Genomic DNA, 25,054 nt, shown 5'->3' with positions numbered 1-25,054 from the left:
AGATCAGCTGGTGCTGTGAAAAATATTGCGACACGGGCGTAAAGAGACGATTCAGCCAAGATATCCTCGAGCTGGCTTTATTGCGCTAGATGGAGTAAGTGTAAAGATTGGCCACCAGGGGGCACCGCTTACATTTGTTCTCCCAGACTTTCGAACCAGACGCTCCCTCAAGATGTGAGAAGAGATTCAGCCCGCTGAAAAACGTGTTGGAATTTATCCATAAGTCTAGATTTTATTTTATTAGTCGAGTAATGGAAATGCACTACAAGGTAAAAGCATCTTTGGTGTTTCTCTTACCGGGAATTGGTCATTCTGTGAACTGATGTATGAATATATTGTGCTGGATTTAGGTTTGATAGGGTTCATTTAAATTATACTACAATACATTATCATCATTAACGTGAGAACACAGTGACGACGTGACCATCTGAGTTTACTTCTCTCTCTTTTTTTGTTTTTACAAAACCTCTTAACACTTCAAACTGTATTCTCTGATTGGCTACACAAGAGCGAGCGACTCTTTTGATCTGTGGTTTACACATAGACAGAGCCTCGGTCCGTTGCAGAGACAAGTGTGAGATCTAAGGACACGTTTCTCTCTCTCTCTCTCTCTCTCTCTTTTATTTTGTAAAAACTATCGGTTGATGAGGCATTTTTACTGCACTTTTAACATAACTAAAATAATTTGGGAATAAAGAAACCTTGAGTAATTGGCATGGTGTTTCAATATACTGAACAAACACATACAGGCAAATTTCATTGAACTAATTATTATTTCCTCTCTCACACAATCACACAATCAGCAAGTGGCACAGAACCTTTGTTTCAGTGTAAAAGAAGGTCACACAAAGCATCAGAGCACAGCAGGAGAGAGCAAGAGTATATTTCAGCTGAGAAAACCAGAATTACAGAACAGTTTTCAGACAACTAGATAAACAGAAGCCTACACAGAAGAACATCTAGATGTGAAGTCATATCTACATTCAGACTTGGCCAAATAAATACATAAATTAAAAGAATAAGTTAACAATAAGCATAATTACAGTCAGAAGAGTCGTCATTCCTAGCTCAAAATATAATTTTTAACCTATGCCCAAACCAGTACACTTTGCTATAGTTGAAAATACTTGCCCTTATCCATGGCCAGCACTGGGCAGTCCCTTTGAGCGTTGATGACCCAGTGTAAAACAATCCAGCAGTACTTTGTGTAAAGAGCATGTACTTTTAAGGCTACATGGATGCCTTTTGGCATACGGGCTAACTGTAAAGCAGCAAAACAAAAATGTTCTAGTGCATAACAGAAACATTACTAATCTGTAAGAATCCAATTATAGTGGTCCAGAACTAAATCCGAGACGTTGATCTAAAATGATCTATGCAGTGCTTTTAAAAGTATTACAGTATCTCACAGACTTGGATGTTGTGAGAATTCAGCGCAAGATTCACTTCTAGAATCCACCTTGTGCGCCATCCTCTCACCTCCTCCCCTAATAATACTGTTTAACGTCAGACTGCCATCCCTGTTTGAGAGCATAGCAGAATCAGGCCTAAGGGAGGTATGTGATGACACCGTTACACCAATGACACTTTTACAATAAAAGTGCGGACTAATTGGTGACAAAACACATCGTCATTGTTTCTGTCTGGATATATAGGAGGTCCAAAGTCTGACTACTTGAGGAGATGCAGTTAAGAAAGACCTTGTCTGTGTGGAGAAACCCATTCAATGTGCAGATTACAATCAGTGAATCCATATTATGGTGTGGGTCTACTAAGAGGTTAGCGAGGGCTATAATGCTGGCATTCTCCTCACATAAAACTGTATGAAAAGTAAAAACCGATTGGCTCAGGTTCGTCTGAGAGCCTTGGCTGCTCTGTCCCTTCCCCCTCCGTCCAATGTCTGGATCTTAAAAGGATTGGAGTACTGCAGCAGAGATATGTGAATGTATTACGTCAGCCTCATCCAAATCCTTTAAATGACTCCCCTTCTACCTTATAGCTGCTGATTCACTTACTAACTGGTTGCAGCCCCAGCCATCTTGTTTTCAGCTGCCATGAAAACCAGGAAAGGGAAAAAAACAGAGAGATGGACAGCTGGAAGGAGGCCATGCACCACCCACAATGAGGATTCGAGGGGTTGTTCTGAATCCAACAGCTTCGGTTTTATCGAAGTGAGCGGTTTTGTTTTCAACTAATCCTCCCATAATTAGGAATAGACCTGAATAAATAATAAATAAAACAGAATCTACAAAAACCTAAACGTAAATATTATTAAAAACCTATGTACAAATCAACATACATTTATGCTTCCTTTTTCGTATCCTCTCTGCAACTGTAACAAACACAGAGAAAGAAATTCACAGAGAGGAGAACAGGAGGCATCTATCAGTCCTTCCATCCATCACTCATTAGAAATACTGTTCCTGTTGCATCCACATCAGTCCCTTTTTCTGAAGCTTACGACCGTGGTAATCTACAAATGATGCACTAACCCTGTAAAGCAGCAGACATACTGCTCCGACACAGAGAACATGCATGTTAGGGAGAAAACTATCAGTTTGGTTTGCTCTGCAGTCTTATTTTTCTTCTCAAAGAGAGGATGATGGTGAATAGTGAGGGTACAGACCTTCAGTTTGTTTTTGCTTGCTAACCCACAGCGCTTGATCTAAGGTAGATCCATCCATTGTAATAAGATGACCTGCCTTCAGTCTCCTGTTTGGTCTAAACCCAACTACCTTGTACCTACATCTCTATCTCTACTCCTCTCTCAGTGCGAGTCGGTCTCTCTGGGGATGTATCCGTTGGCAGGGGGCAGGGGTGAGGTTTTCGGTTCAGAGTCTGTGGTGCTAGGGGTCGCTTTGTGCTTTGAGGCTCCAGTGAAGAGACGGAAGGCACGCCTGCAGATGAGGGAAAACCAGTAGACCTGCGGGGCCATGAGAAAAGCTGCTCCTGCGTTACACTGCCAGGGCACAGACAGCGGCACCATGTAGAAGGGGATGGATGCGTACCTGTGATAGGAGCGCAAACGAAAATATGCATAGAGTCAGCATAAAGTAAAGGAGTAAAAAGAGATATTTGGTATAATCCCATAAGTAAAGTCATTTCACTCAACAGCCATATTTGCAATAGGGTAAGATAGGACCAACCCCTATCTACTTGAATGGGGAAATCTAGAAATCACAATAAAACAATGCACATTTCAGGTTGGTCCAGCCAATGCACATGTGCAGTCCCAAGGATGCGTCTCTGGAAACTGACTGTTTTCATGTAACGCAGAAGTAATGCAAAGTTTTTACCAACTGGCACATGGCTCTTTTATTTAGGACGGGACTCCTTTCACAAGAAGGAGAATTATAACAATAACGATTACTATAAAGTTTTCCACTAGAAAATTTAACTGGCACCACAATTGTTGAGTCTAAGGATGCTCAAATTTCCAATCTTATGAATAATACATCAAGATTGCCATTTTTAAATTAGAACATGACTGAGTGAGAATTATGATGTTCATGTTATGATTCATTAAGAATCCATGTTAATATCAGAGGCAGTGTGACTCAGTGGAGACGAGAATATAAAAAAAAAAAGACTAAATGAGCAATAGAAATAAAAGACATGATAAAAGATTAAAAGACTGAGAGGGTTAAAGTGATGGTTACCTGCCGTAGGCGTAGTAGAGGTAGGGGAAGAGGAGAACTCTACAGATGAAGAAAGTGACCAGCATAAGAGCTCCATTGACTTTATGTAGGAGAGTGTGCTGTTGTTTATACTGAGTGAAGGAAACAAAAGGAGAGAGCCAGGAGTAGAGAAAGAGAGTGTTTAACAGATAGAGAAATATTAATAGGCAGAGCAATGAACCCTGACAACCATGATTCAATATTCCCCACTACACATTTAACACGGATGCTGTGAAGAAGACTTGTAACAAGAAAGAGTTGTTACAGTACAAGTCTGTGAAAGATTGTCAATCAATTAGAGGTTTTATGATTAGTTAGAAAATTAGGTAGAAATTTCCCATACATTTCCAAGAAAAGAAATGGTGCAAAAATCTGCTTAACCAAGTTGTTAAAAAAGAAAGAAGCTTTCACTAAACAAAAGAAAGTCTGAGGGAGTTGGAATGACTGTGTGACTGTGTGTTTGTGTTTAGTACCTGGATGAGTATCTTTCCCAGACAGACAGACGGGGTGCTGAGTTCTGCCAGGAACATCACACCCTGGAAATAATCCCCTTTGCCCCGTCTCCAGAACTATGAAAAGAGAGGAGAGGAAAAGAAAAGAAAATAGGGAAGGGAAAGGAAGAGAAGGGAGGGTGGAAAAGGACAGTAGGAGAAAATGGATGGGTGGGAAAGAAAGAGGAATTGGAAATACATATAAAAAATAAAACAGAAATAGAAAGCAGCAGAAGAGCAAGAGGAAAATGGAAGGTTAAGGGAAATCAAAGGGATAGAAGAGAGAGAAAAATTAAGAGATGGATGGAAAGGAGAGCAGGAAAGAAAAGAAAAAGATGAAATGTATATATATAGGAATAAAAGGAAAAGAGGAAGTGGAAGAGCAATAGGAAAGCAAAAGGGAGAGTGGAATGAGAAAAGTAAATGGGAAACAGAAAGTAATAGAAGATGAAAGAAATGAAAGAAATAAACGGAACGGAACGGAATTGAAGGGAGAGGAAAAGGTAGGAAATGGAAAAGGAAAGGGGAAGGAGGTGAGAGAAAGTAAAGAAGGGGGGTGGATGGAAAAAAAAAGGAAAGGGAAAGGGATGAGGAAAGGGAAATGAGAGGGAAATAAAAAGGAAAATGAGCAAAAAAGAAAAGAAAAGAGAAAAAGTCATACTTGTGTGGATGTAGGAAAGCTTCGAGTGGTTTTATGGAGGAAAGTGCTGTAGAGGCTCTGTCTTATCAGGCCTGAACACTCATTGGCAGTTAAGTGCAGCTAATGCCAGGGTGCTGGCTGCTCAACGGCTGCCGACAGCAACAGTCTCCATGGATACAGATGGAGAGTGATGGAGGGCATAATTACAGGGTGAAAGTACACAGGCCCGTTCAGGACAAGTTTGACTCAGCCACACTTCAAGCCACCCACAAATCATGATCCCGTCAAATCACTCTTAAACAGTCATGAAGCCCAAGCCATGTTACTACATGCTCTGATGGGCCTCCAGAATCAGAACTTTATTATGTCTGTGTTTGTGCAAAAGAGAAAAAGAATGAAACGTTTAGTAATGTCACTCAACCCTCATTCCACTCACCACAGAGACAGGGAAACAGACAGTAACCATCACGACATGGTGCAAGACCATAAGGACCTCTCGCCGCAGATAGCCGCTGATGGCTGACCTCATCGATTTGGCCTTGCTCTCCTCCTCATGGTCTTTGACCTGAAGTTTGTACCAGTAGCACAAGAACATGGCATAGATGTCATAGACGAAGTAGGGGACAGCAAAGAGGATATAGCTGCTGGTAAGCCAATGCCTGGACAGAGGGAGGAGAAAGAGAGAGAAGGAATGAAAAAACAATAGTTAGAAACCCCGAGATTATTTTTAGGGTTACTCTGCAACAATTAGCCTTGTTTATATACAGTACTCTGCAAAAGCCTCTTTAAACATTGTTTTTTTGTAAAAAAAAAAATACAAATGGCCTAAGACTTTTGCACAGTACTGGACTGTAATATATAAATTACCATAACATTTCCCATTATTGTTTTCAGTCATTATTAAATATTTATATATATTGAATATTATGGATATAATGCTCTGAAAGGCAACTTTTACTTGACATTTTTAACCTGTGCAGATCTAATTCACTTTTAATGAATTTTCCAAATTAGTTTTAAAATCCTTTGAGAACCAAAACAAGTCCAAGGTTTTCACTAATACTGGAGGTTACAGGCAAGTCTGATAAATGTGTCAGTTTGTGTCACATGTTAGACAAGCATTCATATACTGTAGGTTTACAACAACAACAACAACAACAACATGAAAGGAAGTAAACTATAACATTTTCATTTTGGGGTGACATATTCCCTTAAAATTTGACTAGCAAATCAAGCACCAGTCAGACTGTAGAGGCAGTGAAACGATTATCTACGTGATGTTATTTGTAAAGATAAATGTGCGTCTATTTCTGAAAATTTAGCACACACACTACCCTCCACAGGTTTGGTGTCAGTAAAAGATATCAATACTTTTATCAATCAAAGATGCATGAAATTGACCAGTTACAGTAAAGAATTTTACTTGGTTATAAAAACTCTGTTTTAAAATAAATGGTTCTTTTGAACTTACTATTCATCAATAAACCTGACAAAAAAAAAAAAACGTTTCAACAAACATCATAAGCAGTGCAGCTATTTTCAAAACTAATATATATATATATATATATATATATATATGAAAAATACCCCATGATTTTTTTTCACCCTCAACCCATCCTAGGTGTAGATGACTTTATTCTTTCAGACAAATACAATCAGAGTTATATTTAAAAGTGTCCTGGCTCTTTATAATGGCAGTAAATGGGTGTTTTTTTCAACAGACCAAAAGAAGTCCAATCAAGCACATCCATCACTCATTAAAAAAAGTTTCCCAAACCGCTTTGTAGGGTTTATAAAGGCCTACTGAAGTGTCACGATGCGTTTTTGTAGGAAAAATATCCATATTTAAAACTTAATAAATGGCAATGCACGTATATGAGAGGGTGGCAGCCCAGCCAGATGACTTGTTTTGTACTTGTAATTCGTGACCAGTGTTTTGTTTTGCTCTCTCATTCAATTTAAATAAATGTAATTGCACAAACTATAAGCTACAATTTCAATTTGTTTATTGTGAAATTACTCAAACATATGATTGTGTACTCTGATAAGAATTGTTCTTGACTGCGTTTCCTAAAAGTATTAATGGTTTCTTAAGTTAATTTTGAGAAAAGCAGACCTATTTGAATGAGTGAAAACTCTCTGTGATTGATTGGTTATGTCTGGCAGCATTTCCGAATGCTAAGCAAGAAAATAGTTAACCGGTAATTCGTCCAATTCAGTGCATACTGTATGCATAACATTTATTGTTAAATGAACACAATCACAGAAAAAAAAAAAAAAAAAAAACACAGTAGCATCTGTATATTTTTTTGAGTATCAATACTTCAGTATTGATACGCCAATCTCTAGGCCGCTCCCACATTCGTCACTTCTCACTGAAGCTTATGCTATGGCCATGTCATCAGCTGGAACTGTGTTTTATTGTGAATGCGCATACAACAGTTAGCAGAAGCTAGAGATCAATGTTTATAAAGTTTTAAATATGGATCTAGCATTTGACTTAGCCCTTGTCTAATTCCCAGCCCTCTGCACCTTGACTGATGCATTTACTACAGATACAGAGAGTAACTGAGTTTACCTGGTTTAAATCATTTATAAAACATGGTGCTGGTTTTACAGACAGGGCTTAGATTAAACCAGGATTAAGCCATAGTTCAATTAGGACATTAAGTCGTGGCCTAATGGTTAGAGAGTCTCGCAATCGAAGGGTTGTGAGTTCGAGTCCCGGGCCGGCAGTAATTGTAGGTGGGGGTAGTGCATGTACATTTCTCTCTCCACCTTCAATACCACGACTTAGGTGCCCTGAGCAAGGCATCGAACCCCCAACTGCTCCCCTGGCACCGCAGCATAAATGGCTGCCCACTGCTCCGGGTGTGTGTTCACTGCTGTGTGTGTGCACTTCGGATGGGTTAAATGCAGAGCATAAATTCTGAGTATGGGTCACCATACTTGGCTGAATGTCACTTCACTTCACTTCAAGTAGTTTTTAGAAACTTGCCATATAAAAAAAAAAATTATTGGTGTGTGTATCTTGAGACAAGTCAATGACAGTTACATTATTTTAAGATATATCAGTGCATAGCTTTTTCAGGTAAAACAGATCAGAAATGCACTTTAGTCTGGGACTAGGTTTAAGCCTTGTCTTTGAAACCAGGGGATGACTGTTCTGAGCTATCCGAGCTGCTGTTCTTAATTCACCTGTGTGCCTTCGGGTTAAGGCAAAATTTAACAAGATAGGCAGTTCAAAACAAGATATACAATTCGATTAGGTGAGGAAAATCATTTTCCACCATCCTCCTAATGGGTTTCACAGGGTGTGAAAACGCAGCTTTCAAGCATTAAATGAAACCGCTGACTAAAGCCGTCATGAAAAGTCCCGTCAAGTTTTTCCAGATTATTTTGCCAGTCTACTCTCTTTCGCTCCTTGTCCCCCCAGCTTGGTGCGCCACAGTGGATTTACAGAGAGGCTCACAACCTAATTAGTTTCTAATTAGATTACAGTGACATAAGGTGCACATTGGAGGAAAAGCACATTCTTAGAAACACTCAAGAGTGAAGGGAATACTTTCACATCTGGGAACAATTCCATAGAGAATGAGAGATTTCTCAGCTATATATGCAAACACAACAAGTGAAAGAGGTGAGAGAGACACATGCACGTAGGAAAACAAACAAACACTAAGTAAAACAGTGTAGAGTAAAACAGAGAGCCCTACATAAACAATCAATCTTAATTGACAAAAAAAAAAAGTATGTTCATTGTTATATTTTGCCATATATCTTCATCTGATACTCACTGGTCATCAATAATGTCTTTACAAGAACAGGCGATGATGTACCCAGCAGAGGATGCCATAATGGCCTGAACGGAGGACACCAGTCTAAATAGGGTGAGAGAAAAAACATGCATGAAAGACAGCAAGGAGACCAAAACAGACTGCAAAAACCCTAAGACAGGAGATATTTGAAACCATTAATAGCAGATATTGAGGACACCAGTTAAAGGAAGGGTCATTTAAGCAGGAGATTACATTGTAATTTTCCTAGCAAAGCAGAAAAACACAGCAGCACATCAGATATGCACTGCAACCAAATGCAACCCTACATGCAACTTCTTTGCTCAGAAGATTTTAATCAGACACATTTCACACAAACAAGATAAAAATCTCTGCCATAAACTTACAGCGACATATTTAGTAACAGCCCAGTAACCAGACTACAGATGTGTAGTGTGTGTGTGTGTGTGTGTATATAATTTATTTGCAAATTAATGTTTTATCTCAGCAAGTGCTCATTCTATTAATGCATATTTTATTTATATCATTCAAAGTCACATTGACTGATGCAGTTCAACAACTGGTTTGTCAATTATCCTTTTTAACCTAACCTTAATAAACACACAAAAAGAGCACAGTAAACAAAACCAGGTAGCTTGAGGCTGACAGCATCTTTCAACACATCTCACTTTCTCTTCCCTTTATTTACCTGGATGAGACGATGACAGCATCCTTCTCGCTCCATTTGATCCCAGGAGCATGTTTCAGGAATCGTTTGGACAGCAGGAACAGGCCTGGGAAGAATATGGAGCCAGCTGCAAGGATGCTCAGCATAATCTCAAGCAATGTTGCTCAACGTCACTGTGTCTAAAGAGGATAAATGCAATGTTTTGTTTTAAATGGCATCTTAAAAAGTCAATATATTTTTAATGATAGAAATGTATATAAAAACAATTTTGCCATTCATGAAAACTCAAACTTGAAAAACTATTTGAATAGACAAGCAAGAAATAAAAGTATTTCAATTCATAATAAAATCTTGTTTAGTTAGTGGCAGACATGTTGCTTGATCATAGGCATTGCGTTCACAACTTGCTTATTCTCACCAAAATCTGTTCACTGAAAAAAAAAGTTAAGAGAAGGGCAAGGCAAAGGCAGAATGATAAAACAAATGGGGAGAGTTAAGAAGCAAAATTGGACCACAAAATCCACATTAGCACTCGACAAACAAGACATATCACACGGTGTCAGATTACACAAATACACAGAGATGTATAGTAACGAAGTAGAACTACTTCACTACTGTACTTAAGTACTAAAAGGCGGTATCTGTACTTTACTAGAGTATTATTTTTTTCTCCTACTTCCACTTTTACTTCGGTACATATTTTCGCTGAGTTTAATACTTTTACTCCGATATTTTTTTTATGTGCTGCATCGTTACTCGTTACAATTATAAAAATGTTACGAATCATTCCATTACAAACCACTGCCAGAACTGTAGATGGCAGGTTTGATGAAGCTGGCACATCATCGAGCGAATCAAGCGAGACTGCGCATGCTGACTGAACTGCTGTGAAGAGAGAGATGAACACCGAGCCGAGCCAGATAATGACTCCTTCACGAGTCAAGAACCGGTTGCATCAGTTCTCGGATGACCAGTAACGTTAGTTCTTTCTGACAGTTCGATTCAATAAACCAGTTGAAGAAAACAGTTCACCAATTCTTTTGCGCTCGATGCAATGGCGTCATTGGCGTTGACTGCACATGGGCTCATAACATTAACACAGAATTAGTTCAGAATCAATCACCAAAAGAATCAGTTCGGTTCCAGACGCTCTGTGTGTCGGTTTGCTTCACGCTAAATCAAACATGCGCAGTATCATCAGCTCCTCGGTTCACGAATCGGACGCGTCTGACAGAAACGGTTCTTGACTCGTGAACGAGTCGTTATCTGGCTCGGCTCGGTGTTCATCTTCAGTTCTCTCTTCACATCAGTTCAGTCAGTGTACTGTTTGAGTCAATTAATTACTCCGGGATATTGGTTTGTTTTAACTCAGAGGGAGTGTAAGCCACATTAAACAAGTTAACAGCTTAATTCATCTGTGGATTAATGCGTATTGGAGACGCGAACTGTTTAAAACGATTCAGTTCGATTTGGTGGACTGTTTCAAAAAGATACGGTTACATATCCGCGAACCAGATATCACAAACTGCTTTGTTTTTAACTGTCTTACAACAGACACGGAAGAGAAGACAATGCTGAATAAAGTCGTAGTTTTTGCTATTTTTGGACCAAAATGTATTTTCAATGCTTCAAAAAATTCTAAATGACCCTCTGATGTCTTATGGGTTTGAAACAACATGAGGGTAAGTTATTAATGACATCATTTTGCAAATTGGGCTAACTAACCCTAGTAACCCTTTTTTGTTTACAAGAAGTTACAGTCAAAGGAATTGTTATTGTCCTTTAGGTTAATCATTTGAAATAGTAAAAACAATCTGTTCCAACTTTTGACTATTTTCTTTATTAGCTACATAACACAATACTTTTACTTTTACTTTCAGTACTTGAGTAGTAAATTTTAAAATAGACTACTTGCAATACTTAAGTACAAAAAATTTTGAATACTTTAGTACTTCTACTTAAGTGTGGTGCTTAAAGAGCACTTCTACTTCTACTCAAGTCACTTTTTTGATAGAGCACTTGTACTTTTACTCAAGTATGGTTCTCTAGTACTTTATACATCTCTGCAAATACATGAACTTAAAGTTCCACTAAACTCACAAGCCATATTCAAATGACTACAAAGGTATGCATTGTGATAGCACGGCACAGACAGATTTCACCAATATCTTTTAACTGCATACCTTCATTGGTCTCATTATTACTTTGCTCTTAAATTATTTTGGACAGCTGCCATATTTAGATTCAAAAACAGCCATGGAAAGGATTAGAAAGCGAGAGATTTAGAAAGATTACAGCAGGGAGCAAGACAAGGGGAGGCCATGAAGAAAGAATGTGTGTGTGTGTGGGGGGGGGGGGTGAAAGGCAGTGTATTATTCCTGTTATTGCTACAGTGGGACTATGAGCGTGTCTGCAGCAAGCCAATAACAAAAACTGCAAAAAAAAAAAAGACTTCACATAGTTTCCATCCAAATCTGAACACACAGCAAAACCAAGAAGTGCATTACAGACGTGACAGCCAATGTGCTAGTTATTCATTATTCTGAAGCTTGTAAGAATGAATCGGTTCATGCAGCATGCCAATAATTCAAGAGAATTCGGTTACGAAAACACATCACAGATGTGAAATGTGATGCGCTTAGGTTTCAAACGAACGGTTATCTTGCATAGGCTATATTATAAAACCGTCCGCTGATCCTTACAGTCATGGCCAGTTTTGGCAGTGACATAAATTCTTTGGTGTCCATTCCCATTGTTTCTAGATTATTGTGTGGATTGATCAGATGCATTTTAAATAATTGCTAAAAGCTTCATTGGCCAAAAAAAAAAAAAAAAAAAAAAACTTCACATAAAAATATAAAAAAAACAAATTCACTGTTTTTTGATCCTGACACAAAATGAGCAGCTAACATTAATTGACTAATCATATCAGCAGCACATGTGAAAGTGTGAATGAGCACTAGTCAGGTGAAACTTTCATACTAGTTAGATTGTAAGAGCAGACTGATTGCTATAAAATGAGGGAAGAAACGCTTCTAATCATTGTGTTCTTGTTAGCAATGATTACCTCCAAAGAAACACGTGCAGCCATCACCACTGTGCATCAAAATAGCCAACACAGAATATTGCACCTGAAACAACCATTTACTGGATCATCAAGAGAGAGGTTCGACTGCAGTGAAGAAGTCTTCAGGACGTCCCAGAGTGTCCAGCAAGCACCAGGACCATCTCCTCCTGAGGAATCATGTCTCCAGTGGTGCAGAGCTTGCTCAGGAACGGCAGCAGGTTTGTGTGAGAGCATCTGCACACACCGTGAGGACAAGACTTTTGGACAACAGCCTGATGTCAAGAAGGGGAGCAAATAAACCACTTCACTACAAGAAAAATGTCAAAGACAGACTGAAATTCAGCAGGAAGTACAATGGTTGTACTGCAGAAGACTGGTGCAAAGTAATTTTCTCTGAAGCTCCCTTCTGACTGTTTGGGGCATCTGGAAAATCCATTGTTGGAAGAAGAAAAGGTGAATGCTGCCATGAGTTCTGTGAAGTATCCTGAGATCATCCATGTGTGGGGTTGCTTTTCAACCAAAGGAGTGGGCTCTAGGGGTGCTCCGATCACGATCGGCCGATCGTTAATGCGCATTTCGTCAGTAAAGCCAGTTTTCTAATCAGCGGTTAATTCCATCAGGTGGGTGATTTCACATAGAGCAGCTGTTACTACACAGAGCCGTTGTTAACTGAGAAGATGGGCCAATAAACGCTGAAAATTAACGTGATTTGCGCATCTTCTCTATTAACAACGGCTCTGTGTAGTAACAGCTGCTCTATGTGAAATCACGCACCTGATGGAATTAACCGCTGATTAGAAAACCGGCTTTACTGACGAGATACGCATAACGATCGGCCGATCGTGATCGGAGCACCTCTAGTGGGCTCTCTCATAATTCTGCCCAAAACACAGCCATGAATAAAGAGTGGTATCAAAACGTCCTGCAAGAGCGACTTCTTCTTCCAACGATCCATGCTGATGATCTGTGCACCATGTCACAAATAAAGAGTGATAAAGAAGTAGCTCGAAGATCATTACAAATTTTGGATCTGTGGCCAGCCAACTCTCCGAATCTCAGTCCCATAGAGAACCTGTGATCAGTCCTCAAAAAGGCGAGTGGTCAAGCAGAAGAACACAAATTGTGATCAACTCTGAGGAGTAATAGAAAAGGCAAGAATGGATCGCCATCAGTCAGGATTTGGCCTACTAACTAATATCCAGCATGCCAGAGCGAACTGCAGAGGTTATGAAGAACAAGGGTCAAACCTGTAAATACTGACCTTTTTTGCCAATAAAAGCCTTTAAAGCTTCTAATATGCTTATTGTATTATTGTTTTTCAGTATAGCATAGAAATATGTGGAAAAATAATCAACAAATACTGAAGCAGCAGACTTTGCAAAACACAATTTATGTCAATGCCAAACGTTTGGCCATGACTGTAGAAGGATTAGAAATATTAGATAAGTTTGAATGGGTTAGAAATGGTACATAGAAGGGAAGCTTGACTGAACCTCAAGCATTCTGGGAGTTTAAGTTTGAATTTTGACAGTTGGATTTTGAATAGTCTTGGCTCATTTGAACATTCCGTCCGTGTATATTAAATCTATGGGATTTTTAATCTTTTATGAAAACCGAAAGTCTGATCAGTTAGAAAAGATATAGCTATGGAGTGAGTTTTGGTTCTTTATTACATGCGAGAAAATAAAAGATCTGAGAGAAAAAAAAAGTTTGAGAGAAAAAGTTATCACACTGATAGCAAAAAAACATTTCATGAGAGAAAAAAGAATATTTGAGAGAAAAAGTTTTCATGCCAATAGCAAAAAATAATTTTATTTGAGACTAAAAAAAGGTTTGAGAGAAAGTATTTTCTCATAGAACATAAAAAAATATACATTTGAATTTTTTTTTTTTTTCTGAGAAAAAAAATCTCTCTCAAAATACTTTGAAAAAAACTCTCAAATATATATTTTTTGCTATCAGTGTGAAAATATTTTCTCTAAAAAAAAAAAGTGTTTCTCTCGAAACGCTTTTCTTTGCTCTTGATGCAATTTCTTGCTCTGGTGTCAGGATTTTGCTTTCACTGTGAGAATTGTGTCATGGGCGGGGCCACGTTCCTATTGGCCAGTCGGGTGAGCATCGTCTTGTCTTGGGAGTCGAACTGAATCATTACACCATTGTTCGGTTCACCTGCATAGATGCCGCCTCTGCCTTATGGCTAGTTAAGTTGAGCACGGACACTCCAATGTTTGGGCAAGATGATGACACACAGCTGGCTGAGCAAGTTCAGTATCACTGAAGATTAAACATTAAAAATTAGCAATCATATTCATGAATGAATGTGTATTATATTATTTGCTTGCTAATCGCTAGTAAAGCTAACCAGCCATCATGCTAGGTAAACTTGCAAACTCACCTGGTTTATACTGTTTAAATCAAATGCCAAATTAATGTTTTGATTTAGATAGTTTCACGCCTTATTTAGTGAGTAGTGAGCTAGTTTCTACCTTTGCACTTGCTAGCCTCAAAGCACCTGAAGAGTAACTGCTTGTTCATACAACCTCCCGCACAACTTTCAACTAACGCTAGTATGCATGGAAGGTGGCAACCCTACAACTAGCTAACGTTAGACAAAGATTGACATACCGTTTGAAAGATTTAAAAGAAAAAATAATTACCATGACAGTACAGGCACAAACATATTTGTGGGTTGCTAATGTAAGAGTTAGTCCTAGACCTGCAATTTACCTTGTCAGCTTTAGACCTCGGCTAGATGGTAAAAAATATTTAGAATAAGCCCCGTGTAGCTGAGTTTGTGAACTATACATTTAGTGTAGCTAAACATGTAGTGCAACAACCATACAAAGACTATTTTAAACAAAACTAGGTGGGACACTTTCAAACGGTATATCAATCACTGCTCACTACTCACTAAATAAGGCGTGAAACTATCTAAATCAAAACATTAATTTGGCATTTGATTTAAACAGTATAAACCAGTTGAGTTTGCAAGTTTACCTAGCATGATGGCTGGTTAGCTTTACTAGCGATTAGCAAGCAAATAATATAATACACATTCATTCATGAATATGAGTGCTAATTTTTAATGTTTAATCTTCAGTGATACTGAACTTGCTCAGCCAGCTGTGTGTCATCATCTTGCCCAAACATTGGAGTGTCCGTGCTCAACTTAACTAGCCATAAGGCAGAGGCGGCATCTATGCAGGTGAACCGAACAATGGTGTAATGATTCAGTTCGACTCCCAAGACAAGACGATGCTCACCCGACTGGCCAATAGGAACGTGGCCCCGCCCATGACACAATTCTCACAGTGAAAGCAAAATCCTGACACCAGAGCAAGAAATTGCATCAAGAGCAAAGAAAAGCATTTCGAGAGAAACACTTTTTTTTTTGAGAAAATATTTTCACACTGATAGCAAAAAATATATATTTGAGAGTTTTTTTCAAAGTATTTTGAGAGAGATTTTTTTCTCAGAAATAATAAAAAAAAATTCAAATGTATATTTTTTATGTTCTTTGAGAAAATATTTTCTCTCAAAACTTTTTTTAGTCTCAAATATTATTATTTTTTTGCTATTGGCATGAAAACTTTTTCTCTCAAATATTCTTTTTTCTCTCATGAAATGTTTTTTTGCTATCAGTGTGATAACTTTTTCTCTCAAACTTTTTTTTCTCTCTCAGATCTTTTATTTTCTCGCATGTAATAAAGAACCAAAACTCACTCCATATATAGCACACTCAGTCAGATCAGTCTGAAGATCTAGGCTGAGTTTGTAGAGTTAAAGCTTTAGAAGTAAGAGTCAATGTTTTTAGTAAGAAGAATAATAAGTTTGAATAGCATTCCAGTAAATTGGCTTTCTCAAGCCAACCTAAATAGCTACACTTCAACAAGGCCACCTTTGAATTAAGTGTTACCTAACTGTGCGCAGATTATGAATTTCATTGCTGTACGAATATTAATCTAAAAATCTGAAACCATGTCAAGCAGTTTTGCATAACAGATAAAAACACCAGTGTTATAAAGTAAGTTAGAACTAAGTTACACTGGATCTGAACAGCGTATTTTACATTTGAACATCTTACATCTGAACATTTATAAATGATGCTAGAGAAAAGCAGCAGGAGGACATGGTCATACTGGACAAGAGCAAAAGCCAAACAACAACGAAAGGCATATGTTTACATTAAAGTTGAGCAGGGTTGGTTATGGGGAAGGAAAATCCTGTCACTGTCTTCCAGAAATCGGATCACAAGGTCCAGGAGGCATCTGTGAGACGGTCCACATGATGTTGTCAATTTATCCTAAGCACTTGATCCCGGAAAGCAGCACAGGTTTTGGATTGCTCGCACCTGCTGGGAAAATAAACGTGTTAATATAGCAACCAAAAAGGTGATCAAGGACCGACAATAGCGTAGCAGTATTGCAAAGTCTGTCTCTTGAGCTGTCTGTCCACATCCACACGTCCAGGATCCCTAACGTTAAATATTAGTGATCCAATCCGCGTCGACCTGGTCTTCACAAAGCTCTTTACTCAAGCCTAGAAATGCTGCAGTGGTCAGACACGGCCACACTCAAACAAATGACTTGCAAATGACTTATTTAAATGGAAATGTAGGCTAGCCGTGGCGGAGAGCCGATGCCTGCACCAGATGGATGGATGGAGGGAAGCAGGTATCCAGGCAACCACTTGGGTCCTCGGTTCTGCCTTTCCGACCACTTCACTAGGATTAGACAAAACAAGTGGGGGCCGGGGAAGGCAGGGAGGGTGGATGGCTCAAATTTGACTACAAAACATGTGCAAATCCTGAACCAAATGCCGAGAGTTATCTAAATAATGGCGTTATGCTGTATGCAAAGTAACTTAGAGGAAGAGAGTCACGCTAGCTTTCAGGCTAGCGCTGTGCTAACATGACTCAGAGCCTCGCTGAGCGGTTAAATACAGCCACTGTCTCTTCAAATAACCTTTACCTGTTATCATCGGATAAATAAGTAAATATTATAAGGAAACGGGAAAAGCCGGTTTAACTTACTGGTCATAGCTCTCGGTTCAGAAACCACGTCTTTTCGACGAGACCCAGTCCTAAATGTGTTGACAAGAGATTAATTTTACTTTTAAATCTGCACCGCGACTCTTAGTAACTAAATGCTGATTGGCCGAACGTGAACGACTCGACAGATTTGCCCTTCACTGATTGGTTTAAGGTTTGATTGATGGTAAAACCAACCAAAGGTGACCAATGGCGAGTAAAAACAAAGTGACCTGATAGCGCGAGACCGCATTTACCATTTATGGTCCGACGTCTTTTTTGTCATCTTTCATTGTCTCAATGTCCGTGCTAAACATACAGAATTACTAAGTTTTTATTAAATAAAGCGTATTATTTACCCAGTAAACGTAGGCAGAAAGTAAGTTTGTTTGCACATTTTTAGAAAACGGAGGCAATATGAACAGCGAATAGAGTTAAGTCACCATGAATTGAAAATAGACAGTTATTGTTCTTTTATGAAATGTTGCGTTTATATCCATTTGCCCTCCTAATCTTTAAACACGATTATTTAATAACTTATTTAATAAATCCATTACATACATTACTGTTGCTAAAAGTTTAAGTCCCTGACGTGACAGAATGTTGTTGTACAACAAAAAAATTGTATCAGATCATGTTTTACATAATAGATGTTAGTATATTATGATTTTTTTATATGCAATATTCGTATTATCAGACATGAGAGGAAAAGATTAATCCTATGTTCTCACGAGTAAGCGTGCATGTGGCAAGTTTAATATAATTGTTGATAAATACCAGTGTGATTGGTGAATTTTACGATATACATCAGGCCCCAGGAGCCTAAAAAAATCCATAAAATATATTTAATGGATGTGCTATTTTTGAGCACAAAGAAACCATGTTTTTAATGACTGTAATGATTTCTTGGTTTGGTGCTTGTTATACAACATTGCACAAAGAAATGGGTTACTACTTAACCTCAACCAGTTCATAATGATAACTCTGTCTTTGCACTGTATGAGGACCAGAGTGGTTACTGGTTAGCTTTCACTGTATGGACAGAGGGCCCTGGTGTTCATCCTCGTTTAACGGTCTCAATAATTTGTATTATAAAATATACATCTGCAGTTGTGATTAAATGTGATGTGATCCACTGAATTTTACTATGAAGATAGTCCACAAAATAAATACTTTGTACACGTGGGGTAAGAATACATTTGTTGTATGTTCAAAACACATTATGTGAAAACTTAGGACCTCATGCAATTTAGTGTACATGTGTCTGTTTTTTTTTCTGATTTTAGCTGCACAATCTCTCTTATATCAGTGCAGGCGATCCCTGCAATCTGTATCAGCTACTGTTTTGTGTCTGGAAGGCAATACGCATATGGAAATTGTATGCAAATGCAGTCATAAAAAAAGTATACTAGGTTCCAATCCCATACTAGGATTTGATTTATTGTAGGAGTCTAGTCCTTTGTGACCAATTTTGTATATTTAAGATTGTCATGTGAATTAGAAATAACCCATGAATGATAGTACTTATATTTATAGTCATTAATAGATCATGAAAATATTGGAGTTCCTTTACTAAAATAACCAAAAGTCAAGATTAGAAGTTCTTGTTTTTTAAGGAAACTTTTAAAATCACATAACTTTAAATACATGAAACGAAGTAGCGACGGTTCAGCAAAAGCGACAGTCTGATGTTTTCACCGGCAGGTCCAGATATGACATTTTGATGAAACACTATGGAGTGTAGTTCAAAGAAAGAAAGAAACATGCATAGATAAGTTGTTCACAATAGGAGGAATTAATTTCATGCTGATTTTAAACACCCAATAGCTGCAAACATAACAAAAGCTTTTTAAATCTTTGTAATTGAAATTCCATTGTCCTGTTCAATGGCGGCAATGCAATTGTGATGACAAACCAATAAGATGCAGAGACAAGGATTCCAGTGTCTGTCTCTTTAATGTCTATTTTACCCAAACCCACATCTCTCTTTTTTTTTTTCTTTCTTAAAAACTTCAAGTATTTGTTGGGAACACAAATCCAAAAACATGTTTTCTTTTAAAATGCAAAGACAAAAAAGAAAAAGAAAAAAAGAATTAAAATAAAAACAAAAACAGATAACAAGAAAGCAATAACCATCTTAAAACAACTGTTCAATCATTTTTTCAGAATAATAGTCATTGACACGAATATCAAGTTTTGAGATTCATCTTAAAAATGTCTAACATCTATTATCTTACGACTGAAAGAAATTCACCATTTACGTAAAATGTCTACTTTCAGCTTGGCAGTCAGTAAGACTAAACCAAGCCACCGATCTTCATTCCTTCACTATTTAGCAAGCTTCTCTACCAAGACAATAGCAAAAGTGGTCATAAAAACATCATCTACTTAAACTAAACATTTCATCCAAAAGCTAAAAAAAAAAAAAATTGGTCACAATACATGGGGGTGGGGGGAGGATGCATTTTCCTATAATAAAATTAAATAACACATAAAAAAAGAAAAAGTTTCTAAATTAAACCCTTAATTCACTGCAATTGCCAATCCAAGTGAAGTCCATACACACAAGCATTGAGAGACTTTACTGATGAGCAACATCTGCCTTGATGCATCCAAACGTGCCGTGCTTTTGTTGCCATCTGGTGGTAAGACGCAAACCTTTACAGTACTGGGCATTTTTGAGTATTCAGCTCTCTGCAATAATCCCAGAGAGCACCAGCTACTGCCTGGATCTACGGTCTACTACAGTGTCTACAGTCTAGTTCATATTGTAGAATATGAAACCTGAGCTCTAGACGTGTTACTTTTACAAATGAGTCAGGGAGGTTTTAGAGGTATTACACGAACAGCAGCATTTCCCCCACAACTATCTAAAATTAACCATAAGCCACTGTCCCAACAATCTGCTCTGAAGCAAAAGGAAAAGCAGACGGATTCAGGGATCGACTGCGGCCCAGTGGAGAAGCTCCACACACACGCACACACACACACACTTGACGTCATTCGACTACATTACAGTACATTTTTTGATAAACGATTGGGTTCAGTCTATATACACCAGCCCTGTAAACTGAGGGCCAGTTGAGGTAATGACATATTGAAAAAAGCACAACACTGCACATTCCCTAAATTCTCCGAAACGCACAGTTTTTCAAAAACAGACCAGACGGCTCGCTCATGCCATTATGAAACCCAAGAAACTGGTCCGCCAACCACAGTTGGACAAGACAACAATAAATTAAAAAGAGAAAATAAATAATATTCAATCTATCTTCTCTGCCTACAGAGCCTCGCCCAATCAGAGAGCAGGATACTGACATCAATCTTGTTTGGTCCTAGGAGGGGGGCGGGACATTTGGGAAGATGCTTCAGCTGGGAATGGAACAAAATATAAATCCCACAGATAAACGTACGTACGTCTGTTGGCACGAAACACTGTCACTTCTATACAGCGTTCTGATACAACTCTAAAGCATCTGCTGAAGGATCGTTTGAACAGGATGTTTCATAATGTTGAGAGGCTATAGAAGAAACTGCAGAATAACCCCCAGCCCCCCTAAAAAAAAATGAGTAGAAAATTGAACAGAAAGCATTAAATTGAATGAGGAAGCATTAATAAAGAAAGATGACTTTGGATCTTTTGGTTATCAGAAGTTTAAGAATAAAACCTAAGAACCCGCAAAAAGAACACAGTGATAGAAGTCTAGACAGAGTTTGGAGATGCACTCGGAGTAAAGATGGCTGCACAGGCGATGCTATGGGCTCATGGGCACGGTCATCTCATCCCTTAGTGAAATCATGGTCAGCGCGGTCTTGTAATTTGCATTATTCCAGATATCTGTATTGCACAACTTTGACGTTGGCTCATTTAGTCAAAATTCAACAATCCATGAGATTTTCCTTTTTTTTTTTTGTGGGAAATTCTAGTTCCCGTAATCCTCGAGTGGAGTCGATATAAAAGTGTTCTCAGCAGCATCAGAAGCATTATTCATCAGTGGTGTGGAACTGGAACGAGTGCTGAGAATCCATTAAGAACCATTTTCATCTCCAACGCATGCTTGCTCCTATGATCCACATTTCCCAGAATCCCCCTCATCTCTCTTCTTTCCTTGACACTTTTGAAGAATGCCAGGCTGTGGATCTGATACAGAAATAAAGAAAAAGAATGGCTTAACAAGATGGCAAAAGAAATATTGTAATAAATAAGTAATCTGTGACAGGACAGGATATACATACATATTTTTTATATACATTATAATGCAGATTTATACATAAAGTATGTCATTTTTAATTTTGAGCACATTTACTGGAAAAAGAGTTGAGTGGTCAGAAAACTCTTATTTCTTATAGTCACCTAATGAAGGTTTTGAAGGCTGCACTCTGGGGATTGATGCACAAAGGCACTCGTTTGCCTTGCTGGTGCTCGGTTATAAAACGATGGATGAGCTCTGAGATAAAGAGAGAAAACAGGTCATCATGGGCCCTTCATGTCAAAGATGATCAAGTTTTAATCATAATGAAGGGCCAGAGTGAGTCACCTTTGCCCTGCCAGACGGAGTGCATGCTCTGCTCATAGTTGTGACTGAAAGGTCGCTCCGCAGGCGGCTCAAAGTCTCGGGTGTACACCCTCCCGCTGGGCACAGAGTAACAGCACTTACACATGCAGGTGTGGTACCGCAGACGACCCTCGTCCAAGTACGGATGAGACAGAGCGTCACTGCCCGAGATGCGCTTGGCCTATAGACGGAGACACACAGAGACTATTATTATTATTACCTGAGGAATAATAATAACTTAAGTCATTTTCTTTCCATAATAATAATAATAACACCACTATAACTTCTATAAAATATCTTAAAAAAAAAAAAAAAAGATACACTACCATTCAATTATAAAAGGTCAGTAAAGACACGTTTTCACGTTATCACAGTTTGCATAAAAATATTAAGCAGCAAAACTATTTAATTTAAAATTTAAATAAGACATTCAGAATATTTTTGCCATTGTATTTTCTCCTAGTATCGGGAGATTCAACCAATTATGGAAGAATGGGCTTTAAATATAAATGTTATGAAATACAGGCACTCAGAAGTGTGTATATGGCCTCAAATTAACTATTAGGTATATGCCATCAATACATAACCACAAAATATTTAACCAAAATGTAGAAAGTTATCATTGTGATCTAAAAATGTAATACTCACTGGATCAAAAACTAGCATGCGGCACAAAAGATGAACAGCTTCATGTGTTGCCCCATCTGACAACATGTACAGAACAGAAAGCGAGGGCTAATAGAGGGGAAGCACAAATAAAAGTTCAAATATTTTGTTTGATTTGAGGACAGATTTATTCATAATGTCTTTATGGAGTGATAAATTATAGTAAAGGAGGGTACTGAACTGGTTTGTGGGGTCCTCTAAGAATATGCGCTCGCGCCCCTTCACACGCAGACGCCATGGCAGAAAGAGGAGGAGTCCCGAGGAGATCAGTGATCAGATCCAACTGAGAGAAAAAGAGTGAGAAACAAGACACTGTAATTCACTATTTCTCAAAATCAAATTCATTAAATTTTCAGCAAGATTAAAGTTTATTTATAAATAAAAAAAGATCCTTTAAAGGAAAACGCCACAAGTTTTTCCATATTCCACTATGTTCTTCCACTATGAGTTTTCAGGAGCGATGATATTACTGCGCCGAGGCCGAAGTGCTGTGAAGTGCTCTTTTGTTTTTGTTTTTTAATGTTGACACAGCGCAATAATGCAATAAAAAGACAGTATAAATACAAAGTATAATAAAAGTCATTATAATCAATAATTATGTCCCTACTGGATACAACAAATGCCTCGTTTATAATGGGTTTTTTTCGTTTTTTTCTCGTCTCTCCAGGACACAGCCTCACAGTATGGTAAGGGGTGTAACATTTCTTTCACACACTTGAGGAATTCAGCCAATCACAACACACTGGATAGCTGGCCAATCAGAGCACACATCGCTTTTCAGAACGATCAGCTTTGTAAAATAATTATTATGCATTTCAACAAGGCAGGGCACCTCAAATGGCATAAACACATTTCATTACATCAAATACACAAAATAACCATCATTACCTGTTGTATGGGGCTCTGAGCCTGGAAAAGAATACGTCTGCCTAGCAACTCTGCGAAGATGCAGCCTACAGACCAGACATCTATCGATGAAGTGTAATGCTGGCATCCCATCAGAACCTCCGGAGCACGGTAATACTGTGTCACCACCTCCTGTGTCATGTGACGAGAAGGATCTGGCTCCTCTACTCGTGCTAGGCCAAAGTCACAAATCTAAATGAGAAAGAAAAGTGACATTTCTCACCAGGGGCAGGCTGGGGCTAAAAAGTGGCCACCAATAACCAATAAATAATTTTTAACACCACTTACTAACATACAAATATAACACAATACGGAAATATTTATAATTTTAATCATTATCATTAACATTAATGAATGACCGTCATACTTTACATAATCATTTGTCATTCCTGGTGTATATGGCAATTTGTCAATAATATTTTTTACACATCTCTTAGAGGGACAGTTTAATATCTCTAAAGTTAAATGCCTACCATAATGTCAGTCCATATAATAATGCTCTGCTCTAGAAGACTCGGAATGTAGTGCAGAATGTGGACTGTTTTTAATGTACCTTTTAATTCCTTGACAAAGAGTTTATTTTTTTATATTTTGTTTTATGAAGAATTTTATGATGATGAAAAATACAGTAAACTGTAATATGTGAAATATATAGAGTTTCAATTTAGAATAGCTGTTTTCTACGGAAATATAGAGTAAACTATTTATTTCTGTGATCAAAGCTGAATTTTCAGCATCATTACTCCAGTCTTCAGGGTCACATGATCCTTTACAAATCGTTCTGATATACTGATTTGTTTGAAAAACATTTCTGATTATTATCACTGCTTCATATTTTTGTGGAAAATGAAATACATCACCATTCAGTCTAGAGTAAGATTTATAACACATTGTACAGCGGGCCACCAGGAAAACTCTGGTGCTCCAGATGACCAGTCTGCCACGGATTCTCACTTTGCCATATTTGAAAGTTCTATTGCCCATTTTATTATTAGGTTGAGCACATTTGATGTATACATGTGTGGTATCGTACCTTAAGCAGACAGTTGCTGTTGACCAGCAGGTTCCCTGGTTTGATGTCTCTGTGCAGAATGCCTGCAGAATGCAGGTATTTCAGCCCTGAGTGGAAGAGAGAAGGACATCTCATTAAAGACACTGACAGGAAAAGCAATAAAAAACAAAATCACACAACAAAACACCATTTTTTCCGATTAGGAAATTAATACTTCCTGCACTGCTAATACCAACACCTGTGTTGTTAGAGGCGCTTTCCACTACTGCAAAATGAGCGCAAACAGTGCAAAACAAAATGACCGGTAATATTTCTACCAGATCTGTTTTTTTTGTCATGAGAACGTACTGTTTTTCTAAACAAACTGAATAATCTATATCCATCTATACACACACACACACATATACACTCACCTTAAAGGATTATTATTAGGAACACCATACTAATACTGTGTTTGACCCCCTTTCGCCTTCAGAACTTAATTCTACGTGGCATTGATTCAACAAGGTGCTGAAAGCATTCTTTAGAAATGTTGGCCCATAATGA

At 38.1% G+C, this 25,054-nt stretch overlaps 2 protein-coding genes across 3 annotated transcripts; both read right to left on the bottom strand.

Moving 5' to 3' along the window:
* Positions 1-858: 858 nt before the first annotated feature.
* Positions 859-17,490, bottom strand: LOC113053502 (protein FAM57B-like). Of its 2 annotated transcripts, none has more exons than XM_026218597.1 (8): positions 17,372-17,490; positions 16,524-16,693; positions 9,294-9,451; positions 8,606-8,689; positions 5,245-5,467; positions 4,151-4,246; positions 3,660-3,769; positions 859-3,008 (listed from the first exon to the last, which is right to left on the bottom strand). In XM_026218597.1, exons 3-8 carry the CDS (start codon positions 9,416-9,418, stop codon positions 2,768-2,770), a joined length of 879 nt encoding a protein of 292 aa, XP_026074382.1. In that variant the 5' UTR covers positions 9,419-9,451; positions 16,524-16,693; positions 17,372-17,490; the 3' UTR covers positions 859-2,767. The 2 variants fall into 2 exon arrangements, with proteins under 2 accessions (XP_026074382.1, XP_026074391.1); XM_026218606.1 differs by having other exon boundaries at positions 16,524-16,690; positions 17,372-17,481.
* A 1,815-nt stretch (positions 17,491-19,305) lies between these two features.
* Positions 19,306-24,850, bottom strand: LOC113053495 (serine/threonine-protein kinase NLK2-like). The gene is made up of 7 exons (XM_026218590.1): positions 24,530-24,850; positions 23,479-23,688; positions 22,772-22,873; positions 22,573-22,659; positions 21,907-22,105; positions 21,723-21,816; positions 19,306-21,509 (listed from the first exon to the last, which is right to left on the bottom strand). The coding sequence occupies exons 1-7, from the start codon at positions 24,641-24,643 to the stop codon at positions 21,461-21,463; spliced, it is 855 nt and encodes a 284-aa protein (XP_026074375.1). The 5' UTR covers positions 24,644-24,850; the 3' UTR covers positions 19,306-21,460.
* Between the last annotated feature and the right edge of the window lie 204 nt (positions 24,851-25,054).

Source organism: Carassius auratus, chromosome 3 (assembly GCF_003368295.1).
Source record: "Carassius auratus strain Wakin chromosome 3, ASM336829v1, whole genome shotgun sequence".
In the NCBI taxonomy this organism is placed as follows: Eukaryota; Metazoa; Chordata; class Actinopteri; order Cypriniformes; family Cyprinidae; genus Carassius; species Carassius auratus.
This window is presented reverse-complemented; position numbering and strand designations above follow the sequence as displayed.

Excerpts from the sequence above, each read along its gene's own strand:
- LOC113053502 (XM_026218597.1), bottom strand. The coding sequence starts at position 9,418 with ATGCTGAGCATCCTTGCAGCTGGCTCCATATTCTTCCCAGGCCTGTTC. Across the intron at positions 8,690-9,293 it reads GCTGTCATCGTCTCATCCAG|ACTGGTGTCCTCCGTTCAGG; the intron begins GTAAATAAAGGG and ends CACCCTATTTAG. Across the intron at positions 3,770-4,150 it reads TGGGAAAGATACTCATCCAG|TATAAACAACAGCACACTCT; the intron begins GTACTAAACACA and ends TCCTTCACTCAG.
- LOC113053495 (XM_026218590.1), bottom strand. The coding sequence starts at position 24,643 with ATGAGATGTCCTTCTCTCTTCCACTCAGGGCTGAAATACCTGCATTCT. Across the intron at positions 22,106-22,572 it reads GCATGCTAGTTTTTGATCCA|GCCAAGCGCATCTCGGGCAG; the intron begins GTGAGTATTACA and ends CTCCGTCTATAG. Across the intron at positions 21,510-21,722 it reads GCCTTCAAAACCTTCATTAG|ATCCACAGCCTGGCATTCTT; the intron begins GTGACTATAAGA and ends TTTCTGTATCAG.